Source organism: Amblyomma mixtum, chromosome 2 (genome assembly GCF_055824585.1).
Source record: "Amblyomma mixtum isolate Tamu chromosome 2, ASM5582458v1, whole genome shotgun sequence".
NCBI lineage: Eukaryota > Metazoa > Arthropoda > Arachnida > Ixodida > Ixodidae > Amblyomma > Amblyomma mixtum.
In genome coordinates, this window is record NC_143013.1 from 17,698,923 (window position 1) to 17,720,647 (window position 21,725).

Sequence of the window (21,725 nt, forward strand, 5' to 3'; positions counted from 1 at the left end):
CAGTACAGATGCAGCAGAACACAAGAAAAGATGCACGCAGAGACGGCAAAAAATAAGGCCAAAAGAAGTAGCACCCCGAGCACCACAGTTCGGTGCTCGGTCCAGTGTGTTCAGCACCAAAGACAGACAGAAAATGATGCAAAAAAAAACAAGAATCTTGTGTATGTGCCGTGCACTTACAATAATCAATTAGTAAATGGTAATTAGCGCCATAAAAGCGTTAAAAGTTACTAGGATTATTTGTCTTGTCAGTCAACAGAGGAATGAAACTGAGCTGCCCGAAACATCTGCTACGCTATCACTTCTAGCTTAAATGCAGTGTTTTCCCCTCCCGATAGTATATTCATGCTTTTTGGGTACAGACCACTGCTGTCCTATCCATGTTATTCGCTACCAAGGGTATTAAACACATGACCTTTTGTACCTAAAGATTTCAGCACCATGCCTGTAATATATATATTTTTTCACCTTTCAGTATTACATACCTTTATTACACCTCTGCATCACATGCAGTTACCAATGTTCATGATTTCACACTAAGCGGTAGCTCACCACGTCTTGCTCATTGTAAATCAGCGGCTAGACATACTTCATGTGGAAGTCAAGGCGTAGTAGTAGTCTACCTTCACACTAACCCCTGCAGTGAGTCACTACGACTTTCTACGCTTCTGAGGCATGATGTAGTGTTACAGGTAATATTCATAATATTAACCCCTTAACCGTTTTGGACGAGCTCTGCTCGTCCTTGCCAAGGCGTCCCCAAACTGTTTTGGACGACTGTAGCTCGTCCTCTCTGAATAGGTTCTCTTCCTCGTTTCGGACGAGCAGTGCTCGTGTGTGGCTTAGATGACATTTTGCTCGACAGATGGCAGCACTGACCTGTTAATTTCGTTTTCTTCTACCGCATAAATGTTTTTTTTTCGTATGGCAATCTGGATTTTAAAAATGGCATCCGGCGGAGGCGACGCGTGTTTTGCTGGCCCGTCTTCTCGGAAAAGACGCTCTTCTTCGTCGTAATCTTCTTCAGACGATGGTGACTGAGACACCGAAGTGTACATTGTTTCAGGGAGCGAGGACGACAGTGCTTACGTTGTGCTTATCAGTTCTTCCGATGAAGAAGTGGACAGCTCAGAAACGAACTTTGCGAGCGCGCGTCAGTGCATGAAGGTCAACGTCAGTAAAATCCCTACATGACCCCCTCGGTTTTCTTTTCTTGCAGTTCCCGGTAAGATGTTCACTATAAGCTTGCCTGATGACTTGCTTGAATATATTTATCGCTCATTACCAGCAGGAAGTTGGTTTTCGTAATGTCAGAAATAGTAAACTTCAATATGCTAATTTGACTTCGTGTTTGCTTCAGATATTTTTTAAAGATCGAATTCGTGCCTTTTATTGCAATAATATTCGAAATCAGGAATAAAAAAGTAAGCAGTTTTGTTAAGAAATTCGTTGATATAACAAAACGGTGAAGGGGTTAATGAGTCATGAACGGTAGCAGCCTGGAAGAGCACGACATGACATTGCACTACGCCTGGACTTCGATAAAACAGTGTAGTTGGCCGCCAGGATGGCCAAAACATGATGCTCGTTCTACCATACAGCCACATCTGCAATTTTCTCAGACCCTCCTTCCTTGCCCTCTCATTTCTGGCAACTGGTCTGTAGAAAGTGAATGTCTGCCAGTATGGTGAGATCAGTTTGAGACCTCTGTCCTATTCAGTTCCATGCAAAGGTATATCAAGAGTGCCTTCACTTGTTTTATTGCTGAATGTGCTATTCCTCAAGAGGGAAAGGCAGCGGCTAGAGGGGAAAGTTTCAAAAGTTATAAATGTTAAATTATTTACTACATGCTATATGCTGCGCATTATAGTGTACTACAACACAGAATTATTCTACAATTACACACATCACTCTGTACCTTCCTCCTAGCTTCACCCAAACGCATAAATGTCCATTTGAGTTCCTGCTAGAGCTAGTGCTGCTACTAGTGGCTCCTTCCTATACTTTAACACACTTTATGAAGGTTGTGTAAAATGATGTGCTCATCCTGGTCGTGAGTAAGGACCCCCCCCCTTCCCACCAAAGAGCTCCCATACAGTGCTTGAAGCTTCTGTGGGTGCAGCTGAAGAACACAGGAATTTTGCATGCTCTTGGTTCAAGCGGGGGCCATACAAGAGAGTATCACGTGCAAAAAACAGAGACCTACCTCTCTCTCAGCATTTGGAAGGCCGATGCAGTAAGATCGAGATGCACGGGCAAGAACACATGCCATGGCATAGACTTGCATCGCCATGTCTGCTAGGTGGGACAGCACCACCTGGTGCTCAATCACTTCCTGTAACATGTGGAACATTTCTAAACTCCAACCTTCCAGAAACATGCAAACACGCACGAAAAAATAACTAATATGTGTACACCATCCCTTGAGAAAATGACAAAGGTTGTAAAATAAAAAGTGGTTCTAATGACTGCCTACCAGATAATGAGAATGAGCACCTAACCTTCAGCATTACCATTATTGGCCATAAACAGAACACAATTATGCTACCATTCTAGCTCCTACAGGAACACAAGCAGTGCAAACTTGGTTGTTGTGTAGCAACTGTGGCAGCGTTCCTGCATGGTATATCGCAAAAAATCTCCACACTGCTGCCTCCCTTCTACTAACAGCTGCTCAGGCAGATGGAGAGCCATCACAGGGCATCCTTGGAAATTCCATAGAAGCATGTTTGGCATTTCAGAAAAATGCATTGGACAACGATGTGCAAATTTTTTCACATGCTGTTCTACTATGTTTCCCAGATGGTATGTTTCGTTTTCGAAGTCGTATGAAGAACGCAACAATGGGGCTCTACTGCATAAATCACCTGAGTGAGCTCAGCTGACATTCTTACTGTCTGCTGATGGTGTGTGGATTACCGCACGGGATGCTGGCATATCAAATGCTGTAATTTCCGGTATACAGTCTGCACCCAGTGTATCGCCTGCAGAGCTCAATTTTTGATGCAAAAAAATTATTTTGCTAGACTGTCCGCACCCATAATGTGTAACAACAAGTTGTGCAATCCTTGCATAAAAATGCATGTGTATATTAGCATGATCCAGGTTCTCGGATCAGAAAAGGTCTGTAGCTTTTATGTCGAAAGGACATTCGTCATTGTGTTCAGTATATTCGCTGTTACCGTTCTCATCAGGTACAGATGTCCGCAACCCAGCTTTGGCAAACTCATTGAGAATAACTCAAGAAGGGATAATTTTCTAGGATTCCATCACCCACAAGCACACGTCTGCGTAGGTTCATATTCTTCGAAATTGAGATAGCACCTAGTGCAAGCAAGCATGTGTAAAACCAGTTTGCTATGCAGTGGCAACAAAACCACGGCACTAGTATTAAAATATTTCGTGATAGAATATTGAGTTGGGAATTTCATGCATATTGGGTGATAATAAAAAAATGTACTGTATAGTCGACACCTACAGAAATTCTGCAAAGGGAAAAATTTGAACATTTAAACAAGTATAGCCTGCAAACTGTGGACCGCAAATCACGCAAAGTATTTAAATTATTCCTTTACCTCTTACAGCACTGTGAGGTCGGATTTCAGCTAAAGTGATCTCTAAAAAATTCAACTTAGGGCTGAAGCTCAGACTGACAATCATATCATTTAAGCTGGTGTGCCTTTAATGCTGATCCAAAAGATGCGGGCTCATACCGGCCATGACAGTTGCATTTCAAGGAGGCGAAACGCTAGCAGCTTGTGTACTGTGTGATGTCAGTGCATGTTAAAGAACCCCAGGTAATCGAAATTATCGGAGCCCACCGCTATGGCATCCCTCATAGCCCGAGTCGCATTGGGACGTTAAACCCTTAAAACCATAAAACCAATGTCCCCTATGGTCTTATCTGTACATTAATAAGCATCAAAGGGTACCACTGTCATTATCAGAAAAGAAAAAAACAAAAGCAGAGGTCAAGCAAAAATTACATATGATGCACAGTGCTCCTCAAAGTAGGCATATCAGTGCAAAAAAGCCTACTACTATATAAACAGTCACATTATACTGCACTAGGCAGGAAAGGAAATGCAACATGCATATGCTAAAATGAGCTTGAATAAAATGTAGCAGCAATTTTTTTTTTTTAAACTGGCCACTAGCCTTTAGTTGAGCTCATGTCACTTCTCAAAGCATTGCATGTGAAAATGAGAAAGCGGAAAAAAATGCAATTCTTGGGATTTTTCGAACTTCAAAAATTAATGACTGCACAGTTCTTCTACTACTACTACTACTACTACTACTACTACTACTACTACTACTACTACTGCTACTACTACTACTACTGGGCGAAACCTAGGAATGGGCACTTAACAGCTGTCACCGTAAAAGCTGTTATTATGAGCAAAGGTTACGGGGACTGAGGGGAATTGGAGCAGTTCCAGATGGAATTGTAGAAGGTTGTACGTATGCCACAAAAAGAGGCAATTTGCGGGATAGCGTGTGGGGTAAAAGTGTAGACTGGGAAAAGTAAGGGGGGGGGGGGGGGGGAAGGCACTGAGAAAGGCAGGGCAGAAGATAAAAAGAAAAATCGAATTAAAAGACAAAAATAAAATGATTATGAAGTCTATGGAATGCATGCGAAAAGAAAGAAAGAAGCATGCCTAAAGTTCTGTCTTGTAATCTATAAAGAAAGTTTCAGAGCTTGCTGCTCCTTTGAAGAGCAAAGCGTAAGACCAAACATCACTCGACCCTATTTAATGGCTTTTGCAGGACAAGACAGGGATTACAGACCTCTCAAGCTATCCAGGGACAGCTTTTTTTTCTGCAGTCCCCCCAATGCGTATTTTTTATTTTCACAAGATGGCAAATAAACAATTTCAGTATCGCACACAGCTCAGTATATAGCCCGCTGTCCAAAGCACAAATTTATAACACACTTGCCTTGCCATACTTTTGCAGCACAATTTCTACTATGTGCTTGAGGCGTTTCACACAGTACTCAAGCGTATCTGCTCCACCCTGTAGGAAGAAAGCAACTTGAGATTAGTGAAAAGCCAGCTTTGCATCCAAACAGCCTCTGCAGCGCATGCCGTTGTAACTGTGTTAACGGTAACAGCGATAAATATACATTCCTACAGCACAAGTCTGATGATGTGGTGTTTACGTCAGCACAGTTATAATTTCCCAGTATCATTACATTAAACGGAGAAGTGGTGTGAGAATTAGGCTACAGCGCTTGACCTCATCATCATCATCATCAGCCTGACTACACCCACTGCAGGGCAAAGGCCTCTCCCATGTCTCTCCAATTAACCCTGTCCTTTGCCAGCCGCGGCCACTGTATCCCCGCAAACTTCTTAATCTGATCCGCCCACCTAATTTTCTGCCGCCCCCTGCTACCCTTGCCTTCTCTTGGAATTCACTCCGTTACCCTTAAAGGGACACTGAGGAGAAATTGAAGTTGACTTGCATCGACAGAATACCAGCTCCTGATTACAAAAACGCCATTCATACTGACAACAAAGCTCCTGTAACATAGAAAAGAGCAAGAACCAAAATACAGGTATCGCCGCCACAGGCCAAACTCGCAAGTACAAGCTTCATGGCGTCATAGCACAAAACAGTGTTGCTAGAACCAATAGTTCTAGCAACACTAGGACACGAGAAGCTACGAATCACTGAGGTGCAGCAAATGCATGCGCAAATCTCCTTGACGTCGCCAGATGGCGCCACGTACCCGATAGCTACGCGCGCTCCTGCAGCGCCGGGACCAATCAGCGCTTGCTCTCAGCGGTATGGGGGCTCCCGGTATTCCGCTAACGGTAACAAGGTACACGTACGGTATGCTAAAGGCGTCTATTTGCGAGAACTTCGTTGACGACTTCGAGAACGGGATCCATTGTAACGCTGGCAAAACGCCGGTGCAAATGTAAACGAAGCGACGGCCGCAATAGCCGGTAGATGCCTTCAACGTGCGGCCGGCGGTAGCTTTCTTTTCGGCTTCTGCTGGGCCGCACTGCTGGCCGCCAGAAATCACGGAGTCTGCGTTACGTCATGTGAATGTCATGTTTCACGTCACTTAGTTCTGTGTCGTCATAGCAGAATCCCAAGTTTGAATCAAAGCGGCGCGAAAAACTATTTCAACTTCGAATCCAAATTTCTTAGAAATAAATGCATCTTTCGCTGCCGGCCAAGTGGCAACAAAGCCATGAAATGCCGAACTATCGGATTTTGCTATAAAAAAAATATTAATAGTGCTCTCCTCAGTGTCCCTTTAAGGACCATCGGTTATCTTGCCTTTGCATTACATGCCCTGCCCAAGCCCACTTCTTCCTCTTGATTTCAACTAGGATATCATTAACGCGCGTTTGTTCTCTCACCCACTCCGCCCGCTTCCGATCTCTTAACGTTGCACCTATCATTTTTCTTTCCATAGCTCGCTGCGTTGTCCTTAACTTGACCTAGCAGGATGTATTATCTTGAAGCTGGTCATCTAGTGGATTTTGGCAGAGCTACAGCCCCCTCAGCATATGCCGCAGACTCCCTTTAGAAGATATGACAGCATTGTAACAAATCCTCTAAGTCTTGAAATCGAAAGAACTACACAAATGTTCTTTTCCAAATATTATGTTTTTTTAGCCGAGGCAGTAAAGGCATTATCACACTAGAGAGGAAACAGATGTGAAATACGGTCTGGCGTGGATAGATCCCAAGGTTATTTTTTTACAGCTTTTCACTTTCTTGAAATCCGAACTGATAATGTTTTACTAGCCATCGTGTTACCCAGTTGTGTAATTTCCCAGTCGTGTAATTTCATGGATTTCATTTTCCATGACCACATTATAGGTTGCACACTGTTATGCTGTCTAATAGAGTAGTATACATTTCTGTGCACACTATGTTTTTTTATATATAATGTTGAGTCAGACTAGTTTTGATTTCAGTTACAAAGACCATACACTGTATTGAAAAAAAAAAAAAGGCAACAACATTTGGCCATTTATCTTTTTCTTAACTATTCTTTTCTTACTGAACAGATATTCCATGAATATTCGTTTAGATATACTAAGCCATTTTTCCTTCACATTCGTATTAGATAACGTATTTAAAAATTTCGACATTCCCACACCCCTAGTTACTCTCCTTCCCGCTTGAAATATACACGGACTAGAATGTGCTCCAGTGGCTTCTTTCATCAGTTGTCTATGGCAATTCATGCGCTGCTAATTTTTGCCAGCAGTTTTTTCTTTTTTCAAGTTTTTGTCTACACCTTTTTCCACATTTCCTTGGGAAAATATCAGGAGTGACACAGAAGGCTCTCTCGGTATACATGCTGGAGCATTAGCGATATACATCCATTTCAGCAGAATTCACTAAGTCAAGCATTGCAATCTATGAATGCATACCGTGAATGGGCTGGCCATGTATGGCGACATCAATGGTGACTTCTTTTCTCTCATTTTCATACTTTTGCACCAGCATTCAATTTTTCATATGTTGCTCCAGAAAAACTAATAAAAGCCGCAAGGTAACTTGTTTTATTATACTTGGAGCAGTGTTATTTTTTACGAGATTGTGAAGGAGAACTAATGAAATTGCTCAGTGCAAAGTTGTCATCACCCGTAGCATTATGGTAAGACGCATGGCAAGCTGCCATTGAGTATTTGATGCTTACACAATTTCATTTAATAATGTTGTTCTTTTTGACGAGATTTGTAATCAAACATCCCTGAAAAGTAATTTCTTAACCTATGCTGTAGATCCTAGGCTTATGAATAGTACTGACTGTCACTTCTGGGTCAATCAGCACAATTTTCTGAGTGTTTGAAGCCACCTGCATAGACCTGCATACCTGATCGTCATTTATGCCTTTGCTACATGCTAATGTTAACAGTTTATGCAAACAAAGTTTATAGCTTGCTATGCAGTTAAATTTTTTGTACAACTTGAAGCAAAAGTTGAGTGTGTTAGCATACATTTTATATGGCAAACAATTCAACAGCAGCTAACCTGCATGGACGGATGCAGGGCAGTGTAGAGGTTCAGGTCAAGGACTGGCTTGTCGTCGGCATCACGACGCCTCTCCCAGATTTTTTTCAGCGTCAGCATTGGATGGGCCAGGGGATTCCTCAGCTTCCTGCATTTCAAAAGGAATTCTTGTACACTGTTCATGCTTAGCTGTGCTTTACTGGCCCTTCTTTGTTCCTCTATCTGTGCCTTCTGTTCTGCTTTGATGCTCCCAGCCCAAAGCTAAAGGTCTGTTCAGAAAACAAGAGGCAGGAACAGTGCACCAGATGCTTCAGCGACACGAGAAATACAGTCAAGCCCATTTACAATGAACCTGACAGTGTTGTGAACTGCATTCGCTGCACCCGAGGTTCGCGGTAAGTGGACTTCTCATTTCACAGCCAGAAATACGAAGTCCAATGAAACTGGCATTTATTTCTTACAAAAGTTTGTAATGCATGTCAGCTTCTTCAAAGGAGGCCATATCACGGCACTTTCCGAACTTTCAAGAGCGGTCAATACTTAATGCTAGTCGATGAGGCCCTAAGTGGCAACAATTAAGCTGCTTTAAGAACAGGATGTCACTAATCGTGGTTAAAGTGTTCATGGCAACTAGCGGCAGGTTATTCCCCTTGTCACTGTCATGAGATTCGTGGGTGTCCAGCAGCACTCGTACTTTGCATACAATGGCTTCGTCAGTGTACGACCCTGCAATGCCAATGTCATAATCTGCACCAACGAAGTCATCTCAGGCGAAATAATGTCCTCCCATCTGTGCATCGACAATGCATTGCTACAAATCCACATGCGTACAATCACGCGGATTTTCAACAGAGTTCTCGGGCATTCCTTGCCCCCTAAAGTATGCTTTATGGGAGGAGAGGAGGGTACAACGAGAGCGATGGAATGTGCCACGCTCCGTCTGCAGTAGCTGCTATGAAAAGCACCACCTGAACAAAGGCTCAGTGGCGGAAGCGCCAAGTCAAAAGATTCCTATCGCTGTGCGTGCCACCTAAGCCGAGGCCAAGTGCCGCTGATGTTCAGCACTGCATGTTCAGTCTCCAATTGCCTGTGCTTCAAGTGCAACAACAGCCGCGCTCAAATTCCGCAGTACCAAGTATCGTAATCATCCGGTGAGTTTCTGCCTCTTTTTTTTTTGTACTTAACTGACTGATATTAGTCGCAATTTCGTCAAGTTGCCAAAATCCGCACTTCACAAAGTTATTTTTCAAATTTTTGGATGTTTTTTAGGGAGCACCACAAACTTAAAGAAGTGAAAATTACAGCACCAGCCTATGTTAGAGTTGTAAAAGCCTCTGCATTTCTCATGCAGGTGCACCGGTTTTTGTGCTGGGTGCACAGTGAAATAGGAATAAAATGTACTCACAAAACAAGCTCTGCCAGCTGCTTCCCCGCATACTGCAGTCCCATCAGAGAAATAAATAGCCGCAAAATTTCGTTTGTTCCCTGAGAGAAATGGCAAAACAAAGGCATTATTTTCATCCTCAAAACTGCTTGCGATGCATGTAGTAACAGCAACCCATGTAAATAATTAATTAATTTAAATATACCCTGAGGGCTGAAACAGTATAGCACTTTAATTACTTTAAATACAGTTCCTGATATGCATATGAATACACTCACAGTGGCTCATCAACATTAAATAGCTTTTTGATGGTCAGTACAGTCCAAAATGCTACCAAGCAATCAATGTGACGAATTTGATGTCTGCTGACCATGAGCACCAATAGCATCTCAATTTGTAATTTCTTGACTGCTCATGGTAAGCTCAGCCCTTGCCATCAGTCATCGTGGTTTTAATTTGCAATTACATCAATGTTATATGTGCTAGCAGAAAAATATTTAGCATGCTTTACCAGCAAGATTTTTGCGTTTGTATCGTTGCAGTTTGTCGAACTGAAAAGCCTTTTCGGCTTCCCCTTAGGAACGCCCCTATCATCCGGGAGGACTCAATCAAAAGCACCCCACAACTGCTAAAACTACAAAAGAAGTATCACTACATGCACTCTACGGCTACCAGGCTGTGCTGTTGCCCATAGAGCTAAAAAGGCACTTGCTAAATGCTACAACTGGTGGCTTACCTCAAAGATTGAGAGTATCCTTGTGTCCCGATAGTACTGCTCAATGGGAAGGGACGCCATGAAACCCAGACCACCATGGATTTGAAGGCACTCATTCACCACGTACTGTGCAGCATCCGAACTGAACACCTACAGGCAATGGAGAAAGAAAAGAAAAGGTTGAGCATCACAAGACAGAAGTTAGAGGGACCCTGTGGCCAGCTCCGTACGATTTCTGTTATTAATAAAATTCTATTCTGCATAGGGGTGTGCGAATATCAAATTTTTCGAATACGAATCGAATACGAATACTTGGTTCCGAATATCGAATCGAATATCGAATAATCAAGAACAGATGCATTTAACCTCTACAAAACGTTTATTTGAGCATCCAAGAACATCACAGTTTAACTATCAACGATTAAATGAACACAAAAGGTGTGAGTGGCTGCACAAAAAGCATCAAAGTCTCGAACATTATTCTTAAAAGAGTGGAAATATCAGAGAAGATGGCTAGTACACAGCACTGATTAAGGATAGCTTGCCATAAGCACAAAAGCGCGTTGCTGGGATGAACATAAAAGGTTATCGAGAAGGGTAAACCCGCTGCTCCACATGGTCAGGCAGAAGTAGTTCCCTTAACGACTTCTCTAGTTCTTCTTCTCTAGCTAGACTTCTCTAGCTAGAAAATGCCCTCGGACTTGGCACTGAACTGGCACGTATTGCGAGGCACTTCGTGCACAGCTCTGACTACACCAGCTTCGCAGGTATAGCCACAAAGAAGCTCATCAGTGCAGTCAGCTACGGCATGGCCCAACGTTACGCATTGCTCTAGGCGCCGTCGTGTTGTTATGTTTCTAACGAAAAGAATTGCGGACCGATATGAACGCCGGTGCTCACAATAGAATATTCGGCTAGATACGTACAAGCGTCGGATCGAATATTCGAAACAACACGAATACTTGGATTTCGAATCGAATACGAATACTAAAAATATAATATTCGAACTATATTAGAAAATTTCGAATATTCGCACACCCCTAATTCTGCAGCTTTTTCTGGCTATGTTGATGTTTGTCCAGAAAAAAAATGCATTTACTGCTGAGAGAGTTGGATTTAAAAACTTTCCTGCCACTCGATCCAAACTTGTGATGGCTAGAGCGAAAAGCACGCCGTGACCACTGTTTTGAGGTGAATGGCAGTATAGCCTCCCCTCTGGGATCAATGCTCAAAAAACTGTGTCAAAGCACGCAGCCTACTTGCAACATTCTCTGGTGGTGGTGACACCTGTATTCTATTTTTTGCCCTTTTCTAGCTTATAAAAGCTGTCTTCAGAGAAAATAACATCACTATCATTAGAATGCACTAATTTATCAATACAGAACAACTTCAATTTGCCGTCAGGGTCCTTTCAAAGCCCCAACCAGCTGAGATGTGTGGCCCAAGAGGCATTTTTATTTGATAGGAGTGCCTGTCATCCCCTGTTCTCTTATCTCCTTTCAACTTGCACGTAACCTAAATGCAGAATTCTGCACCTGACATTTACGATTTACATGCACTTGTCAAGCATAACCCCTGGTAAGGGACGCCCTATGTGCAGCTGACATTCAGCCTGCACATACAATCATTTTCCATTCCCTTTATGCTAACAGTGGTTCAATGTAGGCTTTGCTGTGCAGAGTAGACTATTCATAACTTGAGATGTCAGAAACTACAAAATGAATCTGGTTCATTTCATACCATTTGCACTGCTTTTTTTATACGTACACACTATCACGTGACCCTACTAGGCTTGAAATAGGAATTTAGTGCACTAACAAATAATTTTCAGCAACTTGCTATAATAATAAAAAAAATTGAATTCCTAACTAAACTAGACCTAACCTAAGCTGTGACGCACAGTCGCTCTTGCCCATGCATTCTGTTGCCACCACTCATGCAACTGCCAGGTTGTCTAGCTATTCAATATGAGCAATATTCAATATTCAATATTCAATATTTTCTCAACTACATGATGACATCCACGAACTGCCAGATGGTGATTCTGTTGTTATTTTATATGTTGACGCCATCTAACCTTCCACAGAATTTAGCTGCAGGCTCTACTGGTGATGACGCTTCCCAAGTTGACCAGTTCGATGCAGCCATGTCCTTACGGACAGAGCGTTACCACAGACTGGTGAACGTCACTGCAGCGAGTCACGATTTTTATCGCCACGTGCAAGCTTCAGAGCACACTGTGGATGGTTACGTCACCACTTTACCGAGCCGTGTTCGAGGATGCACCTCCGACAACCTCACGGATCTGCGACCAGCTGGTATAGAAGACTTCAAACCATCAAGCCATCATGAGTGCCTCCTAATGAAGGGTTCTTTGCTTACTCTATCGCACACCATGACGATAGGATGAATACGTGTCCTAACCTAACCTATACCCCACACAAGTTTTTAAAAATTGGCTACAGTTACTTTAAAATAGAAACTGCTTTAGAAAATGATTTACAATGCAACTTGCACAGCTCATGACAGGGCAGCTTTTCCAGGAACCCAGAATGGGAGTGTCTGATCGAAAAAATATTACGGTGCAAAGTGAAGAAGAAAAAGGAAAACAAAAAGAACAGGCACCTTCACTATGGCGCACTCCAGGGCACAGTCAGGATCCTCCACGACGTCAATGATGGCAGATGCGACGTATGCCATGCTCTCAATTGCGTACACTAGTGTCGTCATCTTGTACACCTTGTCCTGAAATGAACACACCAGCATGTTGTCCTGTCTTTCGCGCAAACGAACGTCTTTATGTTGCACTAATTTCTTACCAAAGAGAGATTGCCAAACCACCGATTCCAACAAAACACACAAAAGGTTTAAGGCTGAGCACATTGACCTAAAGACCATAATGCTTTTGCTTTTTCACCTTCATGCTTTTGCCTAAACAAGCTATTGCAGTTATTTAACAATTTTTACATGGAGCTTCCCTCTACCTGCGTTGCACTTATTTCAACTAATAAGTTATCATGCATATTTTTCTTACCAGTGCCACAGTGGAAGTCATGAAAGAATATTTTGCCACATTTCGATTGTGCTTTTTACAGTTCATATTTCCATGTTTGATAAAGTAGTAGTGCCAGGACAACAGCAATTAGTACTTAATGACAGAACCAGCCTTACAGCGTAGCGGGGGTTGACCTTACAAGTACTTCCCACACATTACATGTTGGTAGCAAGCTTGTGGGAAGCATTTTTCCCATCACAAGAATTTTTCGCCACCTCGAATCATTTTTGTTAAACTTAGGAAAGAATATGCAACTGTGAAATTTCCTGCGAAAAATGATTTACAGATCCAGATTTTGTCCCATGCTCTGAACGAGCTGCGGGAAGTATACTGCCCACTGGTTTGATGTTGTTAGCAAGCTCGTGGGAAGCACTTGTTCCATCACAGGAGCTTTTTCCCATCTTGTGTCATCCCTGTGAAACTTTTAGAAAGTGCAGTTGTGCAATTTCATGTAAAAAAATAATTTAGAGATCCAGGTTTTTTTTCTCTGCGCTCTGATCGACTATTGTCAGCACTGTTTGAGACGACTTGCCATGACCTGTGTCATCAAAGGCTGTGTAAAATCTTTGAAACAGTTTTGTAAGCAACCTAAAAGCGGCATTTCGCTATGAATGCATGGCTAAAATGTACTGCTGTGACTTTTCTTATCATTTCTCAAGCTGTCGCGAGCAATGGGAATGGGCAGGTGCGGTACAGTGTAGCACGCTTGCATCACCATGCTTGGATGATTTCCCCCTAACCAGTAATGCCATGTACAGCAGAGCACATGGGCCCATGGTAGCATCTGGGTAGTCACTTAAGAATGAAGAGTCTGGACCCACGGAGTGGGGAAAAGACATGATCCACTTCTTTCCTCTACAGCTGGACTCTGAAAAGGAGCTGGCTGAAAAGCTCCTTTTTCAGGTGAAGGACTCTTCTAAGGATGTTTATTTTATTCTCTCAGCCTCAAGGAAGCATTCTTGTGTCTTGTTTGTTTCTTCTTACAAGAAACCCAATAAATACTTTGGCAAAACTTGTGCACCTATAGGCCAGTGGGAAGTTCTATTACCAGGAATTTTTGTTGTAAAAAGTTGATATTTTCACTTTAACATTCGCGCCCATGTCTTGCGGGAAAAATCACACAGAGTTCCCCTGACCATCTAAAAAAAATTCATCCCTGAAAGGGGTTAAAATCTCAACTTTACCACAGAGCCCAAGAAACATTACACAAGCCAATAATCTGAGGAAGAGTGGTCACCTTGATCATGTGAAAGTCGGACAGAGGTTTTTCAAACTGGACACGCTCCACAGCATACTTTGACGTGTAGGCTGAAAAAAAGAAAAGTGCCAACAGTGCAATTAGAGAAAACACGGTAAGCAAGTAATGCTTCTTGGTGTAAAAATTCATTCCATGTTAATCTATACCGCACATCTTGAGCAATGTCCTTGAGTCAAAAAGGGGTTACAAAATGCCAGCTCAACAGAGTGAGCCCAACCACCACAAAGTGACACTTGAGCATGCAAGCAGTAATGGAAGAGGCTAATGAGACCAGAGCTGGAATGAAGACTTACCAATGAGTTCTCTCAAGCCACCAGCCAAAGCTGCTCCCATTCCAAACCTCCCATTGTTAAGAACGTTCATGGCCACCTGAGAGGGGGGTGGAAGAACGTTATGCAACACTGTGCTATTACTAAAGCCGCTCAAGTAAGAAGAAGTAGACCACAGCGTTTGCATTCTCGTGGTCCACTCTGATGGCCGAAGAAAAATATGATTCTTCCCGATTCACGGTGTTTTTTTGGTAGATAAAAATACCCTTGCACCATCTGTGAGACTTTCATGAAATGAAGCCATGCTGCGGTGGTGGCACAAGCCAGTCTAAATAGGATTGACACGCGGAAAACCACATAGCCTGCCCCTCTGTGATTACTTCGCACGCACATTCAGATGTAGTTGTCATAATTTTCCTGATCTTGAATATTTGCCTGGTAACGAGATAGCTAAGTGTCACTACATAATTTTTCTGGTGCCCGCAATACAAAAAGTGAGCATAGTAACAGGACGCCTTCCTGCTGCAGTAGAACGCTTGCTGCATCATGACAGCGCAGTTCTTATCAGGCGCTGAGCATATATTTCTAAAAGGATGATTTTCCTGGACTAGAAGGGCCTGTGTAAACACCAGGCGCTATATGTTAAACACTGCTGAGCACACATTACTAACAGGCACCTTCTAAGCACGAAGAGTTTTGCGTCCGACTTTGTCTAATTTAGAGAGTCCTTATTACAGCATGCTTGCATAGTCACAAGGTGCTTTGATGCCTACAGAAAAATGGGGGAGGGCAATATGATGATTTCACTGGAATTCCATTTCATTCCAAATCTCTTTGCACTTTAACATTGCCCAATGTGTCACAGAAAAGAAAAGAAATGTGTTACAGGGGCCTCGCATTCATTGCACCCCTTCCATCCACCGGTTGCAAAACAGTGCCTGGAAAAGGCAACCTAATTGTTCACGCTTTCCATCTGTACACATGATTAGAAATCTATATTCATGTTTAACGTAGCATATGGTTAATAAACTTCATGAGCTCGGAGAAACCTTTGCCAGTTATAAACCCAAGCAACACTGACTGCCAAACTTTTCTAGCTTGCTTCATGTGCAAGAGCTAAATAAATTGCTGCCAATCGCTGAGTCGTGCTCACCTGCAGCAATAAATGCAGAAAACTGAATATCTAGTTTTTTTTTTATTCACTCGGTCGTTGCGCAAGCGTCTTCATCTTCGATGGCAATGATATTAAATTGTCGCCATAGAGCGCGTTGACCGCCTACCACTCCGCTCTCACGCTGACCGTTTTCAAACACCAGACAGCAATTTCTTTTTAGTCTCTTGCTTATTCCTTTACATCCTTGAGATATGAAAGCCGGGCACAAGGTTGCCACCATCGACTACAAAAATGCACAAGCTTATCATAAAATTTTAAAACACGCACTATTCCACCCAAGCTGCCTACAGGAGGAGTCCTCCATAGTGCCTCCATACTGGATTACTCGAGGTGTCCCCCTAGGTTGTGAAAATTGCCAGTAAAGAACATGTTACAAGCAAATGTCCACCAATCCAAGGTACTGCAGCTTCTGTTATGAACATTGCCAGAAAGGTGGCACAGAAAATGAGTCACAAAACAAAAAACATCTTCAATTATGATAGTAAGGAAAGTGCATACCATAGACACAGGGAACACACAGAGAGTAATCAAGTATAACAAAAGCACCATTTTTAAAACCAAAAAAGCATGCATGTAGTGTTTCCCTTGCTGACAGCCATAAATTATGAATTAATTACACCAGCAGCTCTCAGTCATGAATGCACCAGGGATCCCTTGAATGCAACTAAAGGTGCAACTGAGAAGTCAGGGAAGCAAGAGTACAAGAATTTTGACTACTAATGGACACGTGCACATTACGTAGTGGTGACGACATGCAGACAGGCAAACGAAGGCTTTGGAGGAAAATTCACTAGGTAAACTTGAGCTCTCAAAAATAAAACTTAGTGTCAACGATATTAGCAAGTGCGCTCGACAGACATCGGGATAAGAACGCCCACTGCTTTTGGCTATGCTCTATTTAAAGTTGGCAGTGATCTGTTGAGATAATGCTCCTGAAACACCAGCAATCTCTGACATCGCAGAAGCTGATGAACAGGATCGTAATGCTTGCAGAGAAATCTATGCCTCGTGAGGTAAGCAACGTGAAGCATGCACAACATGCAAGCATGTAAGGTAGGCATGCACATGAACCTTCTGGATTTCAGTACACCTATTTTATTGCACTCTCTTTTATAATCTGCAGCGGTAGCTTGGTATTTACTTCAGCACCTTGGCTGTAGCATTATATGCCTTTCTCCTTGTCTTTTTTGTTTTTGGAGCAGTTGATGCATAGAAACATCTCACACCATGACAGAAACTTGTTTTGCCGAATCACATTTAATGTACCAGCAGCTTCAACTGCAAACATAAGCATGCGGTAAACTCACCTTGAATCCATCACCAACTTCACCTAAGATATTCTCAGCAGGCACTGGCGTGTTGTCAAAAAATATAGATGTCGCTGAAACAGAGTTGTTCTTTTTTTTAGCCATTTCTGTTCAACACCCAGTGTGCTGCAGTGTGTACAATTTACAATATGGAAGTAAGCTAATGCATATGACATCATCACCTTCAATTTCGTCATTGCCATGAAGCCATGTCACAGCACTCAAGAAACCAACAAAAAATTAACTTCAAAACATATTACTTGTTGGGTAAGCCTGCCCCAGATGAGCAAACCAGAAATTAAGTGGCAATGTAGTCTGCGCAACAATCATCCAACCAAGCAGCATGATCAGCCACTACCAATGTGTGCCGTAGTAAATACCAGTACTAGTACAATCGCCAAATACTGCAACAACTGCAGGAATCATGACAAGTTTACTGGCAAATGAGAACCAATATACTGCAAGTGTGTCCTGTGATGAAGCAGAAACATATCCCCCAACGCCAGTGCCACAGTAAACAGATCACAGACATAATGCATGTGGTATTGTAATGTTCTTTGTTGTACTTGGTTTAATAGACAGCATCAGTGCTTTGTAATAACGTTTATCGTGCAGGTGCGTGACTGGCTCATAAAGAAATTGCGGTGGCAAAGTTTTGCTCACTTTCAGGACAAAGCAGTGAGCGTCTGCAATTCAGAGCGCTCATTTAACACCTAACAAAGCGTGAATCAGCACAAAAACCAAAAAAAAGAAACTCCAATCTCAGTAAAAGAGCACTTTTGTGTTTCGCTGCCATAGAAATAAGGCCACAATGATAGGGAATCAAAACCACGTCTTCATGCTCAGTAGCCACAAAGTCCAAGCCCATGGTCAAAACTCGTACACAACACCATGTGCACAACACAACACCATGTGAAGATATACAGTCAAATCCACTTATAACAATACTGAAGTGCCATGGAAATACCATTGTTATAATCAATAATTGTTATAACAGGGTTGTACTGAAAATACCACAGAACACACGAAAAAGTTGACGGTGCTGCTACTGACCATTGTTTAGTTTAGTTTATGGGGTTTAACGTCCCAAAGCGACTAAGGCTATGAGAGACGCCGTAGTGGAGGGCTCCGGAAATTTCGACCACCTGGGGTTCTTTAACGTGCACTGACATCGCACAGTACACGGGCCTCTAGAATTTCTCCTCCAAAGAAATTCTAGCCGCCGCGGCCGGGATCGAACCCGCGTCTTTCGGGTCAGCAGCCGAGCACCATAACCGCTGAGCCACCGCGGCGGCTGACCATTGTTATATCCGATATATTGTTATAACCGGTATTGTTATAAGTGGGTTTGACTGTATAATGCAGTTTTCTCCCACCAATACAAAGATATTGAGCAAAAAAGCATAATCCTATGCTACAATATACATTGTCTGTTAGGGCACTGATATATGGAGGCAAAGTTGAGCGTTCTATTCGTAACCTCTGATTTTTCTCTGAGTGACGCAACACTCAATATACCTCTGCAGCCATACCGCATGAAAAGAAAACTTGCAACTTACTGTTTGATCCCCGAATCCCCAGTTTGTCCTCTGGTGTGCCCGATGTGACGCCCCCAAAGCCCCTTTCTACAATAAATGCCGTCATCTGCTCTTGTTTTTTCCTCTGTGGAGAGAGAAATCCATCCAAGTCAGTCATCAGCACTAGGATGGAATGTAAAATTCATCACATGCACTGCAACAGGTAACAGCATTAACAGCAAAAGCAGGTTCTTCAGGTCTGCACTTTAGACACTCACATAAACCAACTAAGCACCAAAAGTTTGAGCTAACAGCACTTCCACACTTTTTACACTGCATGTGGCTTCCCCTCAATCATGTGTGCTCAACCGAAGATGACATAAAGGTGTAGACATGCCTGCCTATCTTTACATACTTGCTTGCCTAAGCTTGCCTAGTGTAGACACACTCACAAGCAAGAAAGGAGTTGAATGTGTAGCAAGGGAAGCCAACTCAGTGAAAGAGCAGTAAAGAACTTTCAAGACAGAACACAATACTGTTGCGGCCATATCCTCCGAAGTGCATTGAAGTGGGTGGGCATTAAAAACAGAGTGAAGTCCAGAGTACAGCCAGTTAGAAAAGGCAACAAAACTAGAAAAATTGCATGCACACAGAGAAGCAGATTACCAAAGGATGGTGGTTGTTACAATACCTCTTGATGTCGTGCTGCAAGAGTGAAATCTGCATAGACTGGCGCATCTAAGACTAGATGACACTCTCTCTCATGTCTCTCAAGAGCATATACTCTAGTGCCACCTGTGTATCCTCAGACACTCCTCTCACAGCCCATCATGTTTCACTGTTATCCGAAATAAAACTTTCGCATGGTAAGGCCAAAATTCAAGCAATGCTGCACTAGCTAGAAAATGTAAAATAAATTTTTTTTACATTAACTGCCCCAAAGCCTTCATTAAGTGGAGTTCCCAAATGCATACGCTTTAATCGGGGCAGTAATGGGGAGATTGGAAACTTCCTATTATTGAGAAATTCACTATAGAGAAGTTTGTTATATCCAGGCAATCACCTGGATCTAGAAGCCAGCGTACATGCACAACTACAACTTATTATGTAGGTGAGTGCCTAAGAGGCCATAGCCTTTGAGATACATGCATTTAAAATCATCTGCTTTTATTTTTGCTGTGCACTTTTTTCCAATAAAGAGAGTAGTGAATGAGTAACAAGTCCACAAACTGATAGTTTGCAGTTGAAAGATACGTACATCTGCTCCTTCCACTTTGACTTTGGCAAAAACTGTCATAACATCAGCAAAGCCACCATTACTAATGTAAATCTTGCTGCCGTTAAGGTAGTAGGTCTTTTTGTCCTCACTTGGCCTTGCCGTGAGCTTAATAGATGCTGCGTCGCTACCGCTGCATGGAAGAAAACCAAAAGACATGTTAAGCCGCTCACTGTCAAAAATGCAATCTTAATTCAAAGAATTTTTCAGACTTGCCCTACAGGCAGTTCAGTTATCCGATACTACATGACATACTTTTCTTCAAGTACTGTGATTAAATAGCACAAACTCAATCATTTATGCTAAATGAAGGCTACAGCCAGGAACAGAATACAACGTGTCCTGATCTGTGCTCAAGGCAGGAAAGAATAATTCAGTCAGTTTAAGCAGAGCATTGCAGCTTACAGAAAAGAAAGCACTAGGATAAAGAAAACACACTGACGCTTTGGTGACTTGTAATCAAACAATAATAGTGAAAGCAAAACACCTGCTATGCCAGTATCTATTTGCACCACACTTTAGGGGCCAGATAGCACTAAAGAAAGCAACTATATAAGTGAACACGTTCTCAATATTTTCTTTCTGAAGTGCCACATTATCGGACATATCACCACTGAACGAGAGACTAAGACCGAAACACACGAAGATGTTTACGAATCCTTATATAAATAAATAAATAAAAAGCAATGACTAAACTTAATAATAACCACTTCATCTTTCTTGACAATATCCTTACTGTACCTTAAAAATTTCTTCAGACAATACAGAACAGCAGAAAATGTGAAAGCCAGCCAGCCACAAAAGCCGTATAAACAGCGCGGTGGCTAATCCACTAACCTTGAGGGTTCAGTTAAACAAAATGCTGCAATCGACTCTCCGGTAGCCAGCTTGGGCAAGTACTTTCTTCTCTGTGCTTCATTCCCACATAAAAGTATTCCCTGCAAGGCAAACACCAAGCTCACAGACATGTCACGAAAAAACATGTAAGCAAGAAGCAGCCAGTTCACAGCATGGCATAAGATCTATGCTGCAACAGAGAAGAAGAAGCGAAAACAAAGAAACACACAGACACGGACAATGCTGTTCCTGTGCTGTGTGTTCCTTCGTCGTATCTTCTCTGCTGCAGTTTATTAATAATGAACCAACTAGCTCAGCAATCGACCTTATTTAAGCACTATGCATTTTGATGCACCTGTGGATAAGGTCCATGAGAGGGATTCAAGAACTTCCTAAACTGTTGTCAATCTGCAGCACACACAACTGCGCGCACTTGCGAAGTTGCAAAAGGCGCTGTCTCAGGGCACTGTTGTCCTCATACTGCTGACCTAATCAAAACACAACAATGTTGACTCATGCTCATAGCTGATCAGTTTGTTTCATCAGCATCACATACAGCGATAAGTCAAAGAACTGCACTGCAGGGACAATTTGATAGTGCCTATTCTCAGCACTACCACTGTTACTGCAAAACTGCTGAGTGCCCTTCAGTTTGTTATCATTGTGGTCACACCAGCAGTGACAACTCTTGGCTCTCAGCACACAGTAGAAAAAGAACACATTCAACTTACGAGCTGACTATAAGCTGCCTCGGTGGTTCAAATAGGCTCAACATACTGCAAATTCACTAAACAGGTACTGCTAAGAGGCTTGCAAAAACATCAAAGTTAGCTTCCCTGCGTATCGTGGCAAGGGCTGATTCTGGGACATTAATTGGATGCAGCACTAGTGTCCTCAAGGGTTATGCAGATGTCCATATGATTCTCATATGCTTCTGCCCCACACGA

General features: G+C 42.5%; 1 protein-coding gene across 1 annotated transcript in view; it reads right to left on the reverse strand.

Annotated features, from left to right (window-relative positions):
* Positions 1-21,725, reverse strand: part of LOC149358560 (complex I assembly factor ACAD9, mitochondrial-like) — a 38,464-nt gene that overhangs the window by 1,465 nt on the left and 15,274 nt on the right. Inside the window, exons 5-16 of the mRNA XM_089570672.1 lie at positions 20,779-20,879; positions 19,924-20,074; positions 18,708-18,810; positions 17,149-17,222; positions 14,692-14,767; positions 14,378-14,448; positions 12,711-12,830; positions 10,107-10,235; positions 9,392-9,471; positions 8,008-8,134; positions 4,939-5,016; positions 2,207-2,335 (exon numbers count right to left, since the gene is read on the reverse strand). Of these exons, the coding sequence (XP_089426798.1) occupies positions 2,207-2,335; positions 4,939-5,016; positions 8,008-8,134; positions 9,392-9,471; positions 10,107-10,235; positions 12,711-12,830; positions 14,378-14,448; positions 14,692-14,767; positions 17,149-17,222; positions 18,708-18,810; positions 19,924-20,074; positions 20,779-20,879 (1,239 nt within the window). The remainder of the gene's footprint in view (positions 1-2,206; positions 2,336-4,938; positions 5,017-8,007; positions 8,135-9,391; positions 9,472-10,106; positions 10,236-12,710; positions 12,831-14,377; positions 14,449-14,691; positions 14,768-17,148; positions 17,223-18,707; positions 18,811-19,923; positions 20,075-20,778; positions 20,880-21,725) is intronic.